This window comes from Limanda limanda, chromosome 7, assembly GCF_963576545.1.
Source record: "Limanda limanda chromosome 7, fLimLim1.1, whole genome shotgun sequence".
NCBI lineage: Eukaryota > Metazoa > Chordata > Actinopteri > Pleuronectiformes > Pleuronectidae > Limanda > Limanda limanda.
Genome location: NC_083642.1, coordinates 588,677 through 611,176, shown reverse-complemented (window position 1 = coordinate 611,176; position 22,500 = coordinate 588,677). Strand labels below are relative to the sequence as shown.

General features: G+C 45.0%; 1 protein-coding gene and 1 long non-coding RNA gene across 2 annotated transcripts in view; one reads left to right on the top strand and one right to left on the bottom strand.

Moving 5' to 3' along the window:
- LOC133004538 (nucleolar protein 4-like) overlaps positions 1 to 22,500 on the bottom strand; it is a 107,467-nt gene that overhangs the window by 84,075 nt on the left and 892 nt on the right. The window contains exons 3-4 of the mRNA XM_061074003.1: positions 19,620 to 19,655; positions 15,435 to 15,444 (exon numbers count right to left, since the gene is read on the bottom strand). Of these exons, the coding sequence (XP_060929986.1) occupies positions 15,435 to 15,444; positions 19,620 to 19,655 (46 nt within the window). The remainder of the gene's footprint in view (positions 1 to 15,434; positions 15,445 to 19,619; positions 19,656 to 22,500) is intronic.
- LOC133005367 (uncharacterized) lies at positions 992 to 2,882 on the top strand. The gene is made up of 2 exons (XR_009678368.1): positions 992 to 1,142; positions 2,468 to 2,882. It is a non-coding gene; the product is annotated as an uncharacterized LOC133005367 (long non-coding RNA).

The following is a 22,500-nucleotide window of genomic DNA, read 5'->3' as shown; positions in this document are numbered from 1 at the left end:
GTCACGTCCACCTCATCAACTCCATTCACCTGCACTCACCTGCTCCTGATCACTGAGAAAGTGTCAGTAAATAACATGTGGACTGAGGCCGAGCACTCGTCCTCCTCAGGTCTTCAAAATAAGACACATTCTTATTGAAACACGTTGGACAGTTGATAAGTATAGAAACAAACAGGAAGTGACATCAGGAGCCGTCCCTACTTTAAACAGTGTTTAATTACACAAACCTGCTCAGTGACCGACACACAGAGAAGAAGCTGATGAATGAAACAATGGTCCAACATGTCTGATCTGATATTTATCTTCAGGTCACAGACTGGACTGAGGTCAGCAGCATGTTGAGAGTCTGTGTTGACATGATGACGATCCACAACAACAGGAGGACACATTCTAATATTCATATTTCTTTATCCAGTTTGGAGAGATGCAGTCTGACAGAGATCAGGTGTTCTTCTCTGGCTTCAGCTCTGAGGTCAAACCCCTCTCATCTGAGAGAACTGGATCTGAGCTGGAACGTCCTGCAGGACTCAGGAGTGAAGGAGCTGTGTGATTTTCTACAGAGTCCAACCTGTCGACTGGAGACTCTGAGGTCAGTTCACTGACTGACTTCTGTAGATCTCATATCTATAAACAGCATTTATACACAATTTATCTCATTTATTTCTAATTTAACATAATTCCTCTTCATACATTAGTTGAAATCATTCATTAATTAATCTGTGACATTTTAAATATTCAGCTACTTGTTAAAACACTGAGTTTAGTTCTGGATTTCCTAAACTGATCTGCAGGACAGAGACCGGGTCCAAATAATCTATTTGTACTGAATCAGAACTCGTTTTTAGTCCAACATGTCTGATTTCATATTTATCTTCCATGTTATGAGTCTGTGCTGACATTAATATGTGTCTGTTATTTTCACAGATGAACTCAGTTTAATTTACAGTTAAGTTTTATTCTTTATCCAGGTTGGATCGCTGCAGACTGACAGAGATCAGCTGTTCTTCTCTGGCTTCAGCTCTGAGGTCAAACCCCTCTCATCTGAGAGAACTGGATCTGAGTAACAACAACCTGCAGGACTCAGCTGTGAAGGAGCTGCTTGATCTACAGCAGAGTCCAACCTGTCGACTGGAGACTCTGAGGTCAGTAGATGGGTGGAGTCAGTCCACGCTGCTTTCATCAGTATTTTACTAAACACAGTCAGTATCACAGATCCAGGGTCTGTGCTACCAAGCAGGATTTGTGGTCATCAGGTGAACTTCAAGTTTAGTTTTTTCCGTCCTACGAAGCTCGTCCACTTCTTAACGAGGTGAATCACCATGGTAACTTCTGATGAACGGCTAACCTGCTCCAGGTTAAGTTGGAGATCAACCCGTATAGAAGCTCCACCCACTGACCACAGTGACTCTACGCTGTTGTGTGGTGCACACTCTCCTTAAAGGGACGGATAAGGGAAGTTTAAATCAACGTCTGGTTGGTTCAGTTGATCTCTAACTCACCCAGAACATCTCAATGTCTCCAGACTCATCCTGTCCCCAAAACACCAGATGACCTCAGTCAGCTTCCTGGAGACAGGTCCATGTGTGTGTCCTCAGAGACAGTGAGACAGTGTGTGTCCTCAGAGTCAGTGAGACCGTGTGTGTCCTAAGAGTCAGTGAGACAGTGTGTGTCCTCAGAGTCAGTCAGACACGTTTTGTCCTCAGGGACAGTGTGTTTCCTCAGAGACAGTGAGACAGTGTGTGTCCTCAGAGACAGTGTGTGTCCTCAGAGTCAGTGAGACAGTGTGTGTCCTCAGAGACAGTGAGACAGTGTGTCTTCTTGTCTTCCACTCGTCTTGGTAGTAAACAACAGATTCAGATCTCGTGGCCTCGAGTTATTTATCTCATTCACACGTTATTATGTCGTGGTCACGTAATATATTTTTACCAGATGCCACCAGGGGGCGCTGTAACTTACACAAGCTGGACCACAGCTGACAGCCTCACACGAGGGACAGAGACGTCTTCATCTGATCTGAGACAGTTTGTCCTCTCACTTCATCAGTGAAGAACTGATCAGGTGGATCTTTGTCACAGCTCTGAGATCAGTGGGACTGAAGCCTCTCCTCATCACCATGGTAACCAGGAGCTCTTTATACAGAGCAGAACCTCTGCTGAGGTCCATCTGTCTCATCTGGTCCCAGTTTGTCAGAAGCAGATGTTCATCAACACACAGTGAAACATGTCTTCACCTGTAACAGCAGTAAATCCACCTCTCAGGTGTCCACTCTGCACTTTGACATGCAGAGGACACACACTGAGCTCTTAGCGTGTTCATTCCAACACGTGAACATGAAGCAGAGAGGAAGCTGCTCCACCTCTGAACAGGACTGAAGTCCCTGCTGCTCTTTCTACTGGATGAGCTGCATCACTGACTCTCAGCTGATGAAGTGAGTCTCTGGAACACTGATGTCTTCTTCTCTCAACAGGTTGGAGGGGAGATCACCTCAGATAGATAACCCTAACCCTAACAGGTTGGAGACAACACACAAGACCCCCCGGTCTTGTGTGTTGTTTTAGTGGAGCTGAGTGTGAAGAGGACAGTGTGTGTGGACGGAGGCTGAGCTGTGTCCTGAGGATCCAGAGGCTGAAGCAGCAGCAGCTTGTGTGTAGTCTCCAATCTACACAACCCCTAATCTGCATGTGTTTGTGAGATGAAGCCGGAGCACCTGGAGAAAACACGTGGAGAACATGCAGACTCCACACAGGAAGACCCATCTGAACCGGATTCAAACCAGCAACCTTCCTGCCCCGATTGTGTTTATTCACATGAAGAATGTGTTTATTGAAATGACACAACACAAGCAGAATATATAAACCCTCTATAAAGAGTCACATACAGTGTGTTTAAGTTTGTCTTTATTATTGTCCACCTTTGTCCCTCAGTCTGTCTCCATGTGTGTAGAACCAAATTCTGTGTAGTTGTTTGTTTATGATCTTTAAGTTCCTGGATTCACGTCACAAATTGATTTAGTTCAACACAAAGTTAAACACATTGAAATCACTTTGAGTTTAAAATCAGAGTTTTGTCTTTGACACAAAAGATCAATACTCTGGACTTAAAAATGGGACGTTTTCATTTCTGCATCAGGTGCAGAGCGGTGGTGGCTTTTCTACTTTTGACCCACAGGTGGCGCTGCAGTATAACAGCAGCACATCCCAGTCAAAGCCTTTATATTCAGTCTATGAGTCAAACACATGGATCATTTCCTCTGTGACAAACCAGATGTAACGAGAAGAAAAACATCTCAGAGAGAAAAGTTCTGTTTCTACTTGTCTCTGCTTTAATGCTCAATAAACATCCTTCCACCGACTTCACTGGAATCATGACTCAGCGTTTCTTTCCTCTTCAAACAAACAGGTGGAAACATCTCGTCCTTGGTGCAGGTAAAAGAACACAATCACCAGTTTGACATAATGGAAACAAGCAGAAGAAAAGTGTATGAGACATTTACAGTATGAAGAAGAGTCGATGAAGAGCAGAGCATCTTTAAGTCTCTGAGGAAACTGTTTCATAAACATTTTACCATATTTAATAGAAAACTGACCGAGGACGTTTTATACAAACGTAGATGAAGATTCTTGTTGTGTGTTCTCGACCACCACCTCAGAACAACCACCAGGGGGAGACTGTAGCAGCCTCTGGGAACAGCTGCATGCTGGGAAATAATTGATGATGGGAGGTTCCCAGCAGAGACAAGGGACAGAAAGTGTCTGAGAGATGATGTCCTGAAGACAGAGGACATGTTGGGCCTGTTGTGTTGAACAGTTTGTGTTATTTTGTGGAGACACTTGTCTCAACATGATGATGTCACTTCCTGTTCAAGCCTGTCTCAGTTCTTTGTGACTTCAGGATCAGAAATGTTTGACAGAGTCAGTTCCTGACAGGCTCCAGTTCTCACTGTGTGGAGAGGTCATCATGTGACTTTGTGATGATCTTCAACACACGTGTGTCAGTGGAACATGTGACTGTGACGCCATGTCTTCTCTGGACTGACACCAGTCTCTAAGTTGATCCAATGGCGGCGCGTGTAGACGCAGGGACCACTCACGCTTCCGAAAACACTGTGTTTTGTTAACTTAATAAATGTTTGTCCGAAAGTTTGTCGTGTTCGTCTCGTCTGTCTGCGTCGGATTACAAGTACAGTCAACAGGCTCTGTTAGATATCTGCAAGAGCAAGATTAACAACGGGTTGGATTCTACAACAGAGACAACCATCAAGGAGCTCGGAGTACTTCGCCAGCCCGTGATTACACCGGACCCGACTGGGACTACAGCCCCGATAAAGAGACGTCGGAAACGGTGTGCGAGGAAGCAGAAGAGGGGCAAGCGCGGAGGTATCCGAGCTAGGCTAGCAGCTAGCCCAACTCACCCAGCCATACCATCCATCATCGTGGCTAACGTACGATCCTTGGACAATATAATGGATCATATACGACTGAGCTGCCGCCTGTGTTGAAGACTGTGAATTTGTGACATACAATATACTGTACTTTAATTGTTCATTTCTAACTTTTACATATTAAGGCGTAATTCCCTCAGACTTCAGATTCAACATCACGTAGAGTTTCGAGCAGATGTCTCAAGAGTCAGAGTGACTTTGTTGTGGAACAGCCAGTGCATCCGAGGGAGCAAAACACATCATATTTTCTACTCAAGGCTAGTTTATGAAACAACATGGAACTATCAGGAGAGGGAGGGTTGTCTAGCAACCGGCAGCGAAGGGTAGTAGCGTGACGGAGAACGGCTTCTTGTCACTTCCTGGATTCAGTGACAAGAGGCGGGGGACCACAGCTGTGGACCAATAAGGGAGAACCAAATGGATTTGCGGTGACTCTCCTCCAATATTTGAAACCAATCACATTAAATCTACTGTTATAATTATATCAAAAGATCATCAGCCACTTCAAGCAGAGACACACACAGCCTGTGGCATCCAGACCATAACAGATCACAAGCCTGCATCATCTACATCTCTCTGCTCAACCACCTCAACAGCTTCCTTGCACGATTCGAAGCAACAAATAACACAAGCCCACAGGAAACTCCTGCCCCCCCCTACAACCAGGCTCTGTGCCTGTCTGTTGAAAGTGTGAAGAGGGCACTCTCCACCATCAACCCCCGGAAAGCAACAGGCCCAGACAACATTCCAGGCGGTGTACTGAGGGACAGAGGAGCTTCAGGACATCTTCACGGATATCTTCAACACTTCTCTGAGTCAAGCTGCTGTTCCATCACATCTCAAGACCTCCATCATCATACCTGTGCCAAAGAAACCGGCTCCATCCTGCTGCAACGACTATCGCCCTGTGGCACTGACCCCCATCGTTAGGAAATGCTTTGAACGGCTAGTCCCCCCCCCCACCCTGGACCCTTTCAGTTCGCATACCCGGCCAAACGTTCCACAGAGGACGCCATCTGCTCTGCTCTCCACCCAGCCCCCACCCACCTGGAAGAAGCAGACTCACACGTGAGAATGCTTTTCATAGACTTTAGCTCAGCGTTTAACACAATAATCTCACAACAACTCATCTGTAAAGTAGACCAGCTGGGGCTCAACACCTCCCTCTGCAATGGGATTCTGGACTTCCTCAGTGAGAGGCCACAAGCAGTCCGAGTCGGCAACAACACCTCGAGCAGCATCACACTCACACACTCCCCACAAGGCTGTGTGCTCAGTCCCCTGCTCTCCACCCTGCTGACTCACAACTACACACCAACCTACAGCTCCAATCACATGGTGAAGACACAACTCTGGTGGATCTCATCACCAAGAACAATGAGACCCACTACAGGGAGGAGGTCAACCTTTTGACCACCTGGTGCAGAGACAACAACCTCATGCAGAATGTCAGCCACACTGAGCCCCCCCCACTGACCATCCATGGTGCTGCTGTGGAGAGAGTGAGTATTCACCCCCCTTGGACTTTTCTACATTTTGTCACGGCATAACCACAGATTATAATTTATTTCATTGTGATTTTATGAAATGGACCAACACAAAATAGTCCATCATTTGGAAGTGGGGGGAAATATTACATGGATTTCAAAAATTATGTACAAATAACAATCTGAAAAGTGTTGAGTGCATATGTATTCACCCCTTTACTGTGAAACCCCTAAGATGGCGCTGCTCTGCTGGCGACATGGAGAAGGGCTCCTGTTGCATGTCCTTTGTTTGTTTGTCATGTCCCCGTTTAATGTCTGGCTTCGGTGGATTAAATGCGCAGATTTATTGGAGATGACAGCTCATGCTTTGAGCTGTATGATGCGTGTACGTGGAGTGAATTGGCGAGGAATTAAGGCACTGGTGTTGGCGTGGATGATCCTGGCCGGACCCGTCACCCAATGCATGGCGGAGGATCCTATCAATAACAGCGGCCTGAGGACATACAGCTGTTTAGAGCTGCTGGGACTGCGGGAGAGCGGCGCACTACCATCGCCTGGTCTTCTGCAGGATGTCCCTGGCGGACTGTGCCGACACCAGGAGGGAAAGTATCGGCGAAGCAGGGCTTGGAAGCGTGGCAGGAGAGGCGGCATTAGACGGCGCATACAATCAGCCACCAAGCTACCGCTACCGCCAATGCTCCTATGCAATCCCCGCTCCCTTAAAAATAAAATGGAAGATCTGCGTCAACAGGTGGGAGCCTGCTATGAATATCGGGAGTCGGGCATTATGGTTTTTACGGAGACTTGGTTCGGTAAGGATGTTCCGGACAATTTTATTCAGATTGAGGGGTTTTCCCATGTACGTTTGGACAGAGACGCAAACTCAGGTAAACTCCGCGGAGGGGGCGTGTGTATCTACATCAATGACAGATGGTGCCGAAACCTTGCAGTGAGGGACAGAATATGCACCCCCGATTTAGAGCTTTTGTGTGTCACCTTGCGGCCACACTATCTCCCCCGGGAATTTACCAATTTGTTTGTGTGCGTTGTCTATGTCTCACCCAGCGGTAATGCGGGCAGGGCAGCAAATCTAATCGCAGACTGTGTTCACCGTCATCTAGAAAGCAAGCCTGATGCCCCAATGATGATACTTGGGGATTTCAATCATTGCAGCTTAAATAAAACGCTGCCAGGATTTGACCAATATGTGAAGTGCAGCACCAGGAATAATAATATACTGGACAAATGTTATGGGAATATTAAAGATGCATATACTGCCAGAGCCAGACCTCCACTTAAAAACTCAGACCATAACGTAATTCAGCTGCTTCCCACATATCGGTCTGTTTTTAAATCTACCAAACCGGTTACTCAGACGGTGAAGGTATGGACTAATGATAAATTGGAGGAGCTGAAGGGATGCTTCCTTTGTACGGATTGGGATATCTTTCTCAAGGATACGGACATAGACAGTGCTACAGAAGCAACTACTGATTACATCAATTTTTGCATTGAGTCTGTCATACCCACGAAGACAATTAAACGGTATCCCAACAATAAATCTTATTTTACCCCTGACATTATGGACTGTATTAAAAGGAAAAAAGGCGCTTTCAAGTTGGGGGATAAAGCGGCGGTCCGAGCGGCCCAAAAGGACCTAAATCTGAAGATAACAGCAGCGCGCCATCAACATAAAGAACGGGCAGAGCAAAACTTGGCGGAATGCAATACTAAGAAACTTTGGGACTCAATTAGACATATGACGAACATGGACGCGAAAAAGAAACCTCTGTTTGCTCATAACGAAATGACCAGGGCAAATGAACTGAACAATTTTTATATGCGTTTTAATGTTGATAACAGTGCAGATTGTGCCGATGTTTTAGAATCTGTGATTTGTGATTTAAATGTGGATAGGATTGTAATTGATCTGGAAACAGTCATTAAAACTTTTAAAACTATTCAGATTAAAAAGTCAACAGGTCCAGACGGCCTGTCAGCTTTTATTTTGAAATCTTTTGCCGAGGAACTGTCCCCGGTCTGGGTGAAACTATTCCAGTTTTCCATGGACACTTATACAGTGCCAAGACTATGGAAAAAATCTATTATACTACCCATACCTAAAAAGATCAGTCCCCAGGAGGACAATGATTACCGGCCGGTGGCCATCACCTCAAATGTTTTTAAATCATTAGAGAAGATCATGATAGAGAAGCTTCGAACAGCTGTGCAACCAGCGCTTGATAAATATCAATTTGCCTACACCAAAAACCGCAGCACAAGTGATGCCATAGCGACTGTAATGCATCTTGTTCTGAAGCACCTAGAAAATCCAGCTGGATATGCTAGACTTCTTTTTGTTGATTTTAGTTCCGCTTTTAATCTCATTCAACCACACATTCTTTTGAAGAAATTAGTTCAGCTAAATGTCAATCCTTTCTTAATTCGGTGGTACTATTCTTTTTTATCGAATAGGCCACAGAAGGTTAAGTTTAACTCAGCTTTGTCTGATCTGGCTGTATGCAGCACTGGTGCCCCCCAGGGGTGTGTTAGTTCACCTTTTCTGTACACGTTGTATACCAACGACTGTGTCAGTTCTGAGCCAAATCAATTCACAGTAAAATTTTCTGATGACACTGTCATACTTAGCCTGCTCACCAAACATACTAATTTGAGTGTTCATCAACTTGCGGTTGACAAGTTTGTCAACTGGTGTGATGCCCACTCGCTGCTCATTAATACAACTAAAACTGTTGAGATGTTGTTGGATCCTAGATCAATGGGAGACCAGAGCCCTGTGGCTGTCCATGGCCAGGACATTGTGCAGGTCAAAACATTCAGGTACCTTGGTGTCCATGTTGACAGTGATTTGAGATGGGGCACACAGGTGGCCAATGTTTGTGCCAAAATTCACCAACGTCTCCATTTCCTACGTAGTCTCAGAGTATTTGGAGTTTGCAAAAATATTATGCTAATTTTTTATAGAGCAGCAATTGAGTCAATACTCCGCTATGGTATCACCAGCTGGTTTGGTAACCTATCTGTTAAATCTAGAGCTGAAATCTCAAGCCTTGTCAAAACTGCTGGCAAGATTATGGGAATAACACCCCCCCTAAATCCACAGGACCTTTTTGAGCAGGAGACGATCAGACAGGCAAATGCCATTTTAACAGATAGTTCTCATGTGCTGAATAGTGAATATACTCTCCTGAACTCTGGAAGGAGATATAGGCTTCCCTTGTGCAGGCACAATCGATACAAACATTCCTTTGTGCCTGTATCAACCAAACTTCTCAACAGCAGGAAATGATTGCAATGTTTCTGTATATGTATACGAACATAGGCTATGTGTATATGGAAATGAATGTATTATGAGTCAAACTATGGACATACTGTATGTGAGTGAACGGATTAATGTATGCTTGAGGTTATGTGATGCTGATATGAATGTATATTTATGATTACAGTTAGAGTAGCGGTGTGGAAGCATGTGAATGCGTTCACGTCGGCTTGCTGCATGTGCAGGATTGTCCAGTGGTCTGTTTACTCCACCAGACTTTTAACTTGATGTTCTTTTTGTACTGTATGTGTTTTTATGTATGCAACATGTTCCCTGTCTTCACGACAAATTTCTCCCTGGTGGAGACCAATAAACTAACCTAACCTAACCTAACCTAACCTAACACAGATCTGGTGCGACCAATTGCCTTCACAAGTCATATTTGCAAGTCACATAATTAGTACATAGGGTCCACACGTCTATATTTAATCTCAGTATAAATACACCTGTTCTGTGAGGGACTCAGAGTTTGTTGGAGATCATTACTGAACAAATAGCATCATGAAGACCAAGGAGCTCACCAAACAGGTCAGGGATACAGTTGTGGAGAAGTATGAAGCAGAGTTAGGTTTTAAATAAATATCCAGAGCTTTGAACATCTCACGGAGCACCATAAAATCCATCATCAGAAAATGGAAAGAATGTTGCACCTACCAAGACAAGGCCGTCCACCCAAACTGACAAGCTGGACAAGGAGAACATTATTCAGAGGAGCCACCAGGAGGCCCATGGTAACTCTGGAGGAGCTGCAGAGATCCACAGCTGAGGTGGGAGAATCTGTCCACAGGACAACTATTAGTCGTGTACTCCACAAATCTGGCCTTTATGGAAGAGTGGCAAGAAGAAGACGTTGTTCAAAGGGAACCATGATAAATCCCATTTGGAGTTTGCCACAAGCCATGTGGGAGACACAGTTAACATGTGGAAGAAGGTTTTCTGGTCAGATGAGACCAAAATTAAACTCTTTGGCCTCAATGCAAAACGCTATGTGTGGTGGAAACCCAACACTGCCCATGACCCTGAGCACACCATCCCAACAGTGAAACATGGTGGTGGTAGCATCATGCTGTGGGGATGCTTCTCTTCAGCAGGTACAGGGAATCTGATGCAGTCTGCAAAAGACTTGAGACTGGGGGGGCGGAGGTTCATCTTCCAGCAGGACAATGAACATAAACATACAGCCAGAGCTACAATGGAATGGTTTAGATCAAAGCATGTTCATGTCTTAAAATGGACCAGTCAAAGCCCAGACCTAAATCACATTGATGGTGTCTGGTGTGTGTCGCACAAAATACCATCACTGACTGGAGAGAAGATCTACACAACACCACCCAGCTGTTATATGATATTCTTGTCCAAACTAAATGTACGACCCCCCCCCCCCCCCCCCGTCCCTTCTCCACTGGGGGATATTCTTTATGTTTTACAACTACACAATATTACAGATGCTTCACAGGAGGAATGTTTCCTGTCAGATGTTCTAAATTCATTCAAACCAAAGGAAACTTCTAAATAACAAATTCATTAAAGATAACACAATTAAATGATATCAGACTTCTTAACACAAAAGTAAACCTGATTTAAATATTAACACCACACTGTGTTATTTCTATATTTCTTACTGTGTATATTGTTGTTTTGTTTTTATGTACAGTGCACCAACCACACCATGGCAAATTCCAATATATTCAAATATACGTGGCAATAAAAATAATTCTGATTCTGATTCTGATCACTGATGTGTAGACTTTGCATTAAATTAAAGTTGCACTAAACGTCATTAGTTTTTAAACTTTGTCTTTCAGAGCAAAGTACATGATTTAAAGTGTTTTATTAAATCATTAGTTTTAATCTGTTTCATCAACTGGAAGTTTGAAGGTACATTTCTATTTAAAACTTTATTCTGCTCCAAACATTAACGCAAACATGCAACACAAAACTTTCAACAGTGAAAAATGAAGTTGGTATTTATATAGAAATGTCAAAGTTTATTACTTGTATTAGTTTGTGGTGAAACGACGAGCGGCTGAGATGTTAAATCTGTGTTGTCATAGCAACAGTCTGAATTCAGCCTCAGTGATTAACACGATCTGCAGAAATCATCACGTTCTGTTATTTCTTATCATAACCAATTAACAGAGAAAACTTTTCTGACCTTTTAAAACTTTGTTGGCCAGTTTGAACGAGACAAAGACGTGTGAGCCCCAGAACTCACCCCCCCTCTGTGTGTGTCTGTGTGTGTCTGTGTGCGACACGCTGCTCCCGACACAAACACAACAACTGTCACTATAAACCAACAACTTGTCGCCTCAGGTTTTTAGTGATTTGAATTCATACAAACACAATGTGTTGAATAAAAAAATAAAATAAAACGTTTATATAAATGTACAAGAAGTTCAGTTCCAGTGTGATGACATCACAGAGCTGAGCAGAAATAAGAGCACAAGCGAGAGGGTCAACTCAGGGTCACATTACCCAGAAGCCACTGCTGCTACAAGTTCCCTGTCGTCCTTCTGCCCAACGCTAACAGAGTTCATCTTTATGTCTCTAATGTTTCCCAGCAGCGTGTCTGCTGTTTCACCCAAGACACACACACATACACACACACATACACACACACACACAGAAGGGTAGGACACACACACACACACAGAGACACACAACCAGAGTCCAACCAATTTCTTTCAAATTAAGGTTTTTATTATGACGGAATAAGAGACTGACAACGCAGAGATCACTGAGACCTGATGCCCCCCCCCCCCCACACACACACACAGAGACACACACAGAGACACACACTGCCAAACCCCAGATGTACAGGACAGAGAGTAAGTGTGTGGGCCATTCGCTCGTCCTTCTACACTCTGTCAAATTGTTTTCCTGCTGCTGCTGCTAACACACACACACACACACACACACACACAAACCCACACACATACACACACACACACACACACACACACACACACACAGAGTCATGTGATTTCCAGTAACTGCAGAGTGGAGGAGGAGCCTCCAGTGAAAGTGAAAGTGTTCAGACTCGTTCTAACCACGAGGAGCAGACGTGAAGTCTGAGGCTGGTGAGTGTTCAGCAACATTAATATTATTCATTGTGACTCACTGGCTGAGGTGTGAGGAGCATCGAGCTGCAGAGGTACACACACACACACACACACACACACACACACACACACACACACACACAGAAGGGTAGGACACACACACACACACACACACACTGGTCCGTTACTGCTTCTTCCTCTTTCTCTCTCTCTCATTTCTCTCTCTTTCTGAGAGCGACACTTCCTGCTCTTTACCATCTGCTCCTCTCTCTCTCTCTCTCTCTCTCCCTCAGTCCCTCCTTCTCTCTCTCTCTCCCTCTCCCTCCTCTCTCTCTCTCTCTCTCTATCCCTCAGTCCCTCTGTCTCAATCTCTCTCTCTCTCTCTCTCTCTCTCTCTCTCTCTCTCTCTCTCTCTCTCTCTCTCTCTCTCTCTCCTCAGTCCCTCTGTCTCTCTCCCTGTCTCTCCCTCTCTCCCTCAGTCCCTCTCTCTCTCTCCCTCAGTCCCTCTGTCTCTGTCTCTGTCTCTCTCTCCCTCTCTCCCTCAGTCCCTCTGTCTCTGTCTCTGTCTCTGTCTCTGTCTCTGTCTCTGTCTCTGTCTCTGTCTCTGTCTGTCTGTCTGTCTGTCTGTCTGTCTGTCTGTCTGTCTGTCTGTCTGTCTGTCTCTCTCTCTCTCTCTCTCTCTCTCTCTCTCTCTCTCTCTCTCTCTCTCTCCCTCAGTCCCTCTCTCTCTCTCCCTCTCTCCCTCAGTCCCTCTGTCTCTGTGTCTCTCTCTCTCTCTCTCTCTCTCTCTCTCTCTCTCTCTCTCTCTCCCTCTCTCCCTCAGTCCCTCTCTCTCTCCCTCTCTCCCTCAGTCCCTCTCTCTCTCCCTCTCTCCCTCAGTCCCTCTCTCTCTCTCTCCCTCTCTCCCCCTCTCTCCCTCAGTCCCTCTCTCTCTCTCTCTCCCTCTCTCCCTCAGTCCCTCTCTCTCTCCCCCCCCTCCGTCTCTTTCCTCGTCACAGACCTCCTCTCTGTGTTGTTAGCTCGTCTCCATGCCAACAGAAGTTTCCTCTGTGTGTGATCATCACCTTTTGAACTTCATCCACGACGATAACGCCGTCTTCACACCGGACGCGCCGGGCAGCGCTAATGATATAATATATAATAATATATCATATATAATAATAATGTTGATCCAGTAGCAAGTTGTGTTTAATGTCATCCATCTTCAAGAACTTATCCGCTGTTTGCTCCGTTCAATGTCGGGTGTCGAGGGTAAATCACATATTTATATATATATATATATATATATAAATATACATATACACATTCTCCACTCAAGGCCCCCCCCTCTCTCTTTGTATCTTTATGACTGATTGTGTGTCTGTATGTGTGTGTCTGTAGGTCTGTATGGATGGGAAAGTAGTTCCTCTGGTGGAATTCCAGTTAATCCAGTTTAGACTTGATGGGAAAACCAGTTTGTCTGCAGCCAGGTTCTCTGGCTCTTTGCTGACACCTGGTGGTCAAACACTGTTACTGTTTCTACTTGGATCATTTTACACATCGAACACTCGTCTAGTCAGAGAAAAGAAGGGGATGCAAATCTCAGCAGTTATTGAAATACATAACGGTCAAATGATGCATCACAATGCAGCTGTATTTCTCTAGATCTATAAACCAACACTGTGACTGGACGTGTTTGACTCCAGAGTTTCTGAGGCTCATTTAAACATCATGATGAATCACATTGTACGGCTCAGTCCCAGGAGACGCTCCCAGTCAGGACTCAGTGTGAAAGATCTGGATTCATGATCCCACACCGTCCATTAGTAACTAAATACATGATCCTAAGTTTGTTATCTACATCATAACATGACAATAAAACATGACCTGTGAACCAGTTCATCTTCATGGGTATGAATCTGAACTGGATTTTGAACTGGTTTCTAGAGTGAACTGGTTCCACAGGGAGGAGGAGCCTGAGAACAGGGAGGAGGAGGAGCCTGAGAACAGGGAGCAGTCAGACTCCATTTTCACCTGGACAAGCAGAAGGAAGGAAAGTGAGCAGGTGAGTGTGAACACAACTTTCTGAAAGTGTTACTGTCTCACTCTCACACCTGCTGTTAACATCCGTCTGCTGATCACATGACTCTAAGTTTGTCAGTTCACACCTGGTGACAGACGTCATGTGATCGGATCCCAGAGACAGATGTGAACAGCAGGTCTGGATCAAAGAGACTTCAAAGGACTAATTAACAGAGTTAACTCACAGTTTCACTTTTTATCTTCATCTGTTCATCAAGTGTTTAATAACACAACGTGTTTTCACAATCATACGCTACAGCAGTGGTCACCAACCAGTGGAGAGTCTTCACTGTGGATCCCAGTAAAGCTCTGAGCCAGATACACACAAACACACACACACAGACACACACACACACACACACACACACACACACACACATTTCAAAATAAATGAATTGATTCAGTCGACAGAAATGCTGGAGTGCTTTTATTTTGAAATGGGTAGGCTACAGGAAGTGCTCAACAGATAAAGATTGAAACTGGTGTAAAGATCATTTCACTGAGTTCTGCTGTAAACTGAGCGCAGAACCAGAAGGAAATAGACCAGACCTTGAATATCTAGAAGAACAGCGCGGCCTGAACCACAACTGAGCCGCAGCCGGCCCGGTGCAACATGGACGAGGACACTTCAGAGCAAGTTGGACCCTCACACACAAAGTAAGAGACCTGCTACAAAAATGTGAAGCTCCAAACTGAATCCTCAGAGAATGAACCAGTGAATGATGTGTTCTGAATAAAAACATGTTTGTGTTTGCAGAGGTCAGGACCACAGACTGAGAGCAGAGTCTCCAGGGTCCAGCTGTCTGTCTCTGAAGAGTGACCGGTCCAAAGAACGTCCTCCAGACTTCAGTAATGAACCTGGACCCTCACACACAGAGTAAGAGACTGTTTCTACTGTTACCTGCTCTGAAGAGGATCTAGTTTCCTCTAGTGTGGCCCCTGCATTAGGACACAGCTTCATTGAAGTTGGTGACTAATCTCTCAGAATCACTCAAAGAGCTCAGACCTCCACCAAGAACCAACACGCTCCTTATGAAACCACTTTGAAATCCACTAGAGACTCATTTTGATTTGGATCTGCACCAAACTCCACACACTGGTAAACATCAGTCCTCTGAACATGTCTGTGAAAGAGGACCCCCCCCCCCCAATCTGGATCACAGACCACAACCTTCCACCAAGTTTACTGGTAATCTGTTGTTTTTTATAATCCCACTAACGAACCAACCAACACACAAACATACTGGGTGAAAACAAAACCTCCTTGACAGAAGTAATGACAACCTGTGACTGTGACATGTGAGTTATCGGGACATGTCTTCACAGGGAGAGGAAGAGGAGTCATGTTTCTGAGGAGGAGCAGTCGTCCTGCTGTGCTTCCTGTCAGGACGTCCTGAAGGATCCAGTCTCCACCAGCTGTGGACACTGGTTCTGCAGACAGTGCATCACCTCATACTGGGACCAGTCTGGTTCTTCAGGAGACTCCTCCTGTCCCCAGTGTGGACAAAGATCCAGAACAGGAGCTGGAGGTCAGACAGCCGGTCAGAGCAGCACTGTACATGTGTCTGCTGATGTCTTCACTTCTGACAACAGCACATGTGGTTTTATTTTGTTCCTTCATACAGCATCAACATTTAACATCGTTAGAAAAGCACAAAGTTAAAAAGCTTTTATCTTCTGTAGTTTTTCTGTATCAGATGAAAACAATCAGCAGATTCTCAGATTCTCTGTCTCTGACATTGTTTCTTGTCTTTCAGCAGATCGTGGTCTGCAGGAGGTTTTAGATGAACATCAGCTCAGTCTGAGGAGGAGATGTGAACATGTGACTGAAGGAAGTGATGCAACAGGAAGTAGAACCCTCCTCAACAGGATCTACACTGAGCTCTACATCACAGAGGGACAGAGTGAAGAGGTTAATACTCAACATGAGGTGAGGCAGCTTGAGACGGCTTCCAAGAAGAAGATCCTCCACGACACTCCCATCAGGTGCCACGACATCTTTAAAGCCTCCACTGACCAGCAGAGACGCATCAGAGTCGTCCTGACCAACGGCGTCGCTGGCGTTGGAAAAACCTTCTCGGTGCAGAAGTTCAGTCTGGACTGGGCAGAGGGTTTAGAGAACCAGGATGTGGGTCTGCTGACTGTGCTTTCGTTCAGGGAGCTGAACCTGGTGAAGGACCAGCAGCACAGTCTCCTCACGCTGCTCCGTGTTTTCCATCCAGCGTTACAGAAGCTCACGGCAGAGACGCTCGCTGTCTGTAAACCTTTGTTCATCTTTGACGGCCTGGATGAAAGCAGACCTTCTCTGGACTTCAACCACAGGGAGCTTGTGTCTGAGGTCACACAGAGGTCATCAGTCAACGTGCTGCTGACAAACCTCATCCGGGGGAATCTGCTTCCCTCGGCTCTCGTCTGGATAACCTCCAGACCTGCCGCGGCCAATCAGATCCCTCCTGCATGTGTCGACAGGGTCACAGAAGTACGAGGCTTCACTGACGCCCAGAAGGAGGAGTACTTCAAGAGGAGATTCAGTGATGAAGAGCTGTGCAGCAGAATCATCTCACACATCAAGACGTCCAGGAGCCTCCACATCATGTGTCAAATCCCAGTCTTCTGCTGGATCAGTGCTACAGTTCTGGAGCACATGTTGACCACAGACCAGAGAGGAGAGCTGCCCAAGACCCTGACTGACCTGTACTCACACTTCCTGCTGGTTCAGACAAAGAGGAAGAACAACAAGTACAGTGAGGGACATGAGACGACTCCACAGCACCTGACGGAGGCTGACAGGGACGTTCTCCTGAAGCTGGGGAGGCTGGCACTTAAACATCTGGAGGAAGGAAACATCATGTTCTACCAAGAAGACCTGGAGCAGTGTGGTCTTAATGTCACAGAGGCCTCGGTGTACTCAGGAGTTTGTACTGAGATCTTCAGAAGAGAGTGTGTGATCTTCCAGAAATCAGTCTACTGCTTTGTTCATCTGAGCGTTCAGGAGTTCCTGGCTGCAGTCTACATGTTCCACTGTTACACCGAGAGGAACACAGAAGAACTCATCAACTTCTTGGGAACATGTAAGAACTCACAAAGGACCTTCTCCCTGGATCACCTCCTGAAGAGAACCATGAATAAATCCCTCTCCAGTACAAATGGTCATCTGGACCTGTTTGTTCGCTTCCTTCACGGCCTCAGTCTGGAGTCCAACCAGAGAGTCTTAGGAGGCCTGCTGGGTCGGACAGAGAACAATCCAAAGACCATCCAGAGAGTCATCAACAACCTGAAGGAGATGAAGAGTGATAAGATGTCTCCTGACAGAAGCATCAACATCTTCCACTGTCTGACTGAGATGAACGACCACTCAGTTCATCAGAAGATGAAACAGTTCCTGACGTCAGAGAACAGATCAGAGAAGAAACTCTCTGATATCCACTGCTCAGCTCTGGCCTACATGCTGCAGATGTCAGAGGAGGTTCTGGATGAGTTGGACCTGGAGAAGTTCAACACATCAGACCTGGGTCGATGGAGACTGATCCCAGCTGTGAGGAACTGCAGGAAGGCTCTGTGAGTTCAGACATGATCAATAACATGTTCAATCAGTGTTAGTGTGTGTGTGTGTGTGTGTGTGTGTGTGTGTGTGTGTGTGTGTGTGTGTGTGTGTGTGTGTGTGTGTGTGTGTGTCATGTACATATGAGAACAACTAAATCAGATGTAGAGTGAAATCCAATGTGATCACTGTGCTGGAGTTTGAGGACATACGACCATGTGGGCTGCAATGGAGATTACTGTATACTGTATATATATATATGTATATATATATACTGTATATATACAGTATATATGATCAAACATATAAATATATATATATATATATATATATATATATATATATATATATATATACATGATCAAACAGCACAGAGTGAGGAGACGATCACTGAATCACTGACGGTTCCTTTAAACTGAAGAAGCAGGAAATATAGTTTCTTCTTCTTTCTGGTCAAACTAGAGTTCCCACCCTGCGTTTGTCCTCCACCACCAACCAGTGCAGTGTCCGTCCCTCCAGGTTCCTGACATGTTGACCTCACAATAACATGAGGTCACTGTGACCTTTGACCACTGAAATCTAATCAGTTTCTCTCTTTGAGTCAAAATGTGAAGAAATCCCCTAAAGACAGACTTGAGATATCATGTTCAAGAGGCCATTAACATGTTCAGTAACCTTTGACCCTTGACCTGAATCTAATGAGTTCCTCTGTTAGTCTGAATGAAGCTTGAACCAAATCTGAAAGGATTCTCTTGAGGAGTTTTTAACAAAGAGGGGATTTACCAGGGTGAGGGTCACATGATCACGTTTTGTATGAATGTTGTGTTTTCTGATTTAATTCTCACAGATTTGATATTTTCTTTAATTACAGACTCGGTGGTCATTTCCTCTCAGTGACTCACTGTGAAGTCGTGGTCTCAGCTCTGAAGTCAGACCCCTCACATCTGAGAGAACTGGATCTGAGTGGAAACAAGCTGCAGGATTCAGTAGTGAAGCTGCTCTGTTCTGGACTGGAGAGTCCAAACTGTCGACTGGAGACTCTGAGGTCCTTAAATCCTTCTTCACTTTTCAGACTTTCTTTCTTATTGGGTCATTATTTATTTGACTTGTCTCAGTTCTGCTCTGCTCACTGTCCCTCAGTCATCTGTCCCTCACCCAGCCTGTCAGTCACGTCCACCTCATCAACTCCATTCACCTGCACTCACCTGCTCCTGATCACTGAGAAAGTGTCAGTAAATAACATGTGGACTGAGGCCGAGCACTCGTCCTCCTCAGGTTTTCAAAATAAGACACATTCTTATTGAAACACGTTGGACAGTTGATAAGTATAGAAACAAACAGGAGGTGACATCAGGAGCCGTCCCTACTTTAAACAGTGTTTAATTACACAAACCTGCTCAGTGACCAACACACAGAGAAGAAGCTGATGAATGAAACAATGGTCCAACATGTCTGATCTGATATTGATCTTCAGGTCACAGACTGGACTGAGGTCAGCAGCATGTTGAGAGTCTGTGTTGACATGATGACGATCCACAACAACAGGAGGACACATTCTAATATTCATATTTCTTTATCCAGGTTGAAGTGCTGCAGATTGTCAGAGATCAGCTGGTCTTCTCTGGCTTCAGCTCTGAGGTCAAACCCCTCTCATCTGAGAGAATTAAGTCTGAGTGGAAACGACAACCTGCTGGACTCAGGAGTGAAGGAGCTGTGTGGTTTTCTACAGAGTCCAACCTGTCGACTGGAGACTCTGGGGTCAGTTCACTGACTGACTTTTGTAGATTTCACATCTATGAACAGCATTTATACACAATTTATCTCATTTAATTCTAATTTAACATAATTCATCTTCATACATAACTTGAATCCATTCAATAATTAATCTGTGACATTTTAAATATTCATCTACTTGTTAAAACACTGAGTTTAGTTCTGGATTTCCTAAACTGATCTGCAGGACAGAGACCGGGTCCAAATAATCTATTTTACTGAATCAGGACTCGTTTTTAGTCCAACATGTCTGATTTCATATTTATCTTTCATGTTATGAGTCTGTGTGACATGAATATGTGTCTGTTATTTTCACGCATGAACTCAGTTTAATTAAAAGTTTTATTCTTTATCCAGGTTGCATCACTGCAGACTGACAGAGATCAGCTGTTCTTCTCTGGCTTCAGCTCTGAGGTCAGACGCCTCTCATCTGAGAGAACTGGATCTGAGCCACAACAACCTGCAGGACTCAGCAGTGAAGGAGCTGCTTGATCTAAAGCACAGTCCAACCTGTCGACTGGAGACTCTGAGGTCAGTAGATGAGTCAGTCCACGCTGCTTTCATCAGTATTTTACTAAACACAGTCAGTATCACAGATCCAGGGTCTGTGCTACCAAGCAGGATTTGTGGTTATCAGGTTAACTTCAGGTTTAGTTTTTTCAGTCCTACGAAGCTCGTCCACTTCTTAACGAGGTAAATCACCATGGTAACTTCTGATGAACGGCTAACCTGCTCCAGGTTAAGTTGGAGATCAACCCGTATAGAAGCTCCGCCCACTGACCACAGTGACTCTACACTGTTGTGTGGTGCACACTCTCCTTAAAGGGACGGATAAGGGAAGTTTAAATCAACGTCTGGTTGGTTCAGTTGATCTCTAACTCAGCCAGAACATCTCAATGTCTCCAGACTCATCCTGTCCCCAAAACACCAGATGACCTCAGTCAGCTTCCTGGAGACAGGTCCATGTGTGTGTCCTCAGAGACAGGGAGACAGTGTGTGTCCTCAGAGACAGTGAGACAGTGTGTGTCCTCAGAGATAGTGAGACAGTGTGTGTCCTCAGAGACAGTGTGTGTCTTCAGAGTCAGTAAGACAGTGTGTGTCCTCAGAGACATTGAGACAGTGTGTGTCCTCAGAGACAGTGTGTCCTCAGAGATAGTGAGACAGTGTGTGTCCTCAGAGACAGTGTGTGTCTTCAGAGTCAGTGAGACAGTGTGTGTCTTCTTGTCTTCCACTCGTCTTGTTAGTAAACAACAGATTCAGAACTCGTGGCTTCGAGTTATTTATCTCGTTCACATGTTATTATGTCGTGGTCACGTAATATATTTTTACCAGATGCCACCAGGGGGCGCTGTAACTTACACAAGCTGGACCACAGCTGACAGCCTCACACGAGGGACAGAGACGTCTTCATCTGATCTGAGACAGTTTGTCCTCTCACTTCATCAGTGAAGAACTGATCAGGTGGATCTTTGTCACAGCTCTGAGATCAGTGGGACTGAAGCCTCTCCTCATCACCATGGTAACCAGGAGCTCTTTCTACAGAGCAGAACCTCTGCTGAGGTCCATCTGTCTCATCTGGTCCCAGTTTGTCAGAAGCAGATGTTCATCAACACACAGTGAAACATGTCTTCACCTGTTACAGCAGTAAATCCACCTCTCAGGTGTCCACTCTGCACTTTGACATGCAGAGGACACACACTGAGCTCTTAGCGTGTTCATTCCAACACGTGAACATGAAGCAGAGAGGAAGCTGCTCCACCTCTGAACAGGACTGAAGTCCCTGCTGCTCTTTCTACTGGATGAGCTGCATTACTGACTCACAGCTGATGAAGTGAGTCTCTGGGACACTGATGTCTTCTTCTCTCAACAGGTGGGAGGAGTCTTAGTGGATCTGAGTGTGAAGAGGACAGTGTGTGTGGACGGAGGCTGAGCTGTGTCCTGATGATCCAGAGGCTGAAACAGCAGCAGCTTGTGTGTAGTCTCCAATCTACACAACCCCTAATCTGCATGTGTTTGTGAGATGAAGCCGGAGCACCTGGAGAAAACACGTGGAGAACATGCAGACTCCACACAGGAAGACCCATCTGAACCGGATTCAAACCAGCAACCTTCCTGCCCCGATTGTGTTTATTCACATGAAGAATGTGTTTATTGAAATGACACAACACAAGCAGAATATATAAACCCTCTATAAAGAGTCACATACAGTGTGTTTAAGTTTGTCTTTATTATTGTCCACCTTTGTCCCTCAGTCTGTCTCCATGTGTGTAGAACCACATTCTGTGTAGATGTTTGTTTATGATCTTAAAGTTCCTGGATTCACGTCACAAATTGATTTAGTTTAACACAAAGTTAAACTCATTGAAATCACTTTGAGTTTAAAATCAGAGTTTTGTCTTTGACACAAAAGATCAAAACTCTGAACTTAAAAATGGGACGTTTTCATTTCTGCATCAGGTAAAGAGCGGTGGTGGCTTTTCTACTTTTGACCCATAGGTGGCGCTGCAGTGTAACAGCAGCACATCCCAGTCAAAGCCTTTATATTCAGTCTAACACATGGATTCCGTGACAAGAGGCGTGGCACTACAGCTGTGGACCAATAAGGGAGAACCAAATGGATTTGCGGTGACTCTCCTCCAATATTTTAAACCAATCACATTAAATCTACTGTTATAATTATATCAAACCCCTTCTGTTCGGGCCATTATTGACGACCTATTGCTAACTGATTTAGCCTAGACTGTGATAATTGTCCATAGCTATGTTGTTCAACTTTCATTGCGTCTCAATAAATA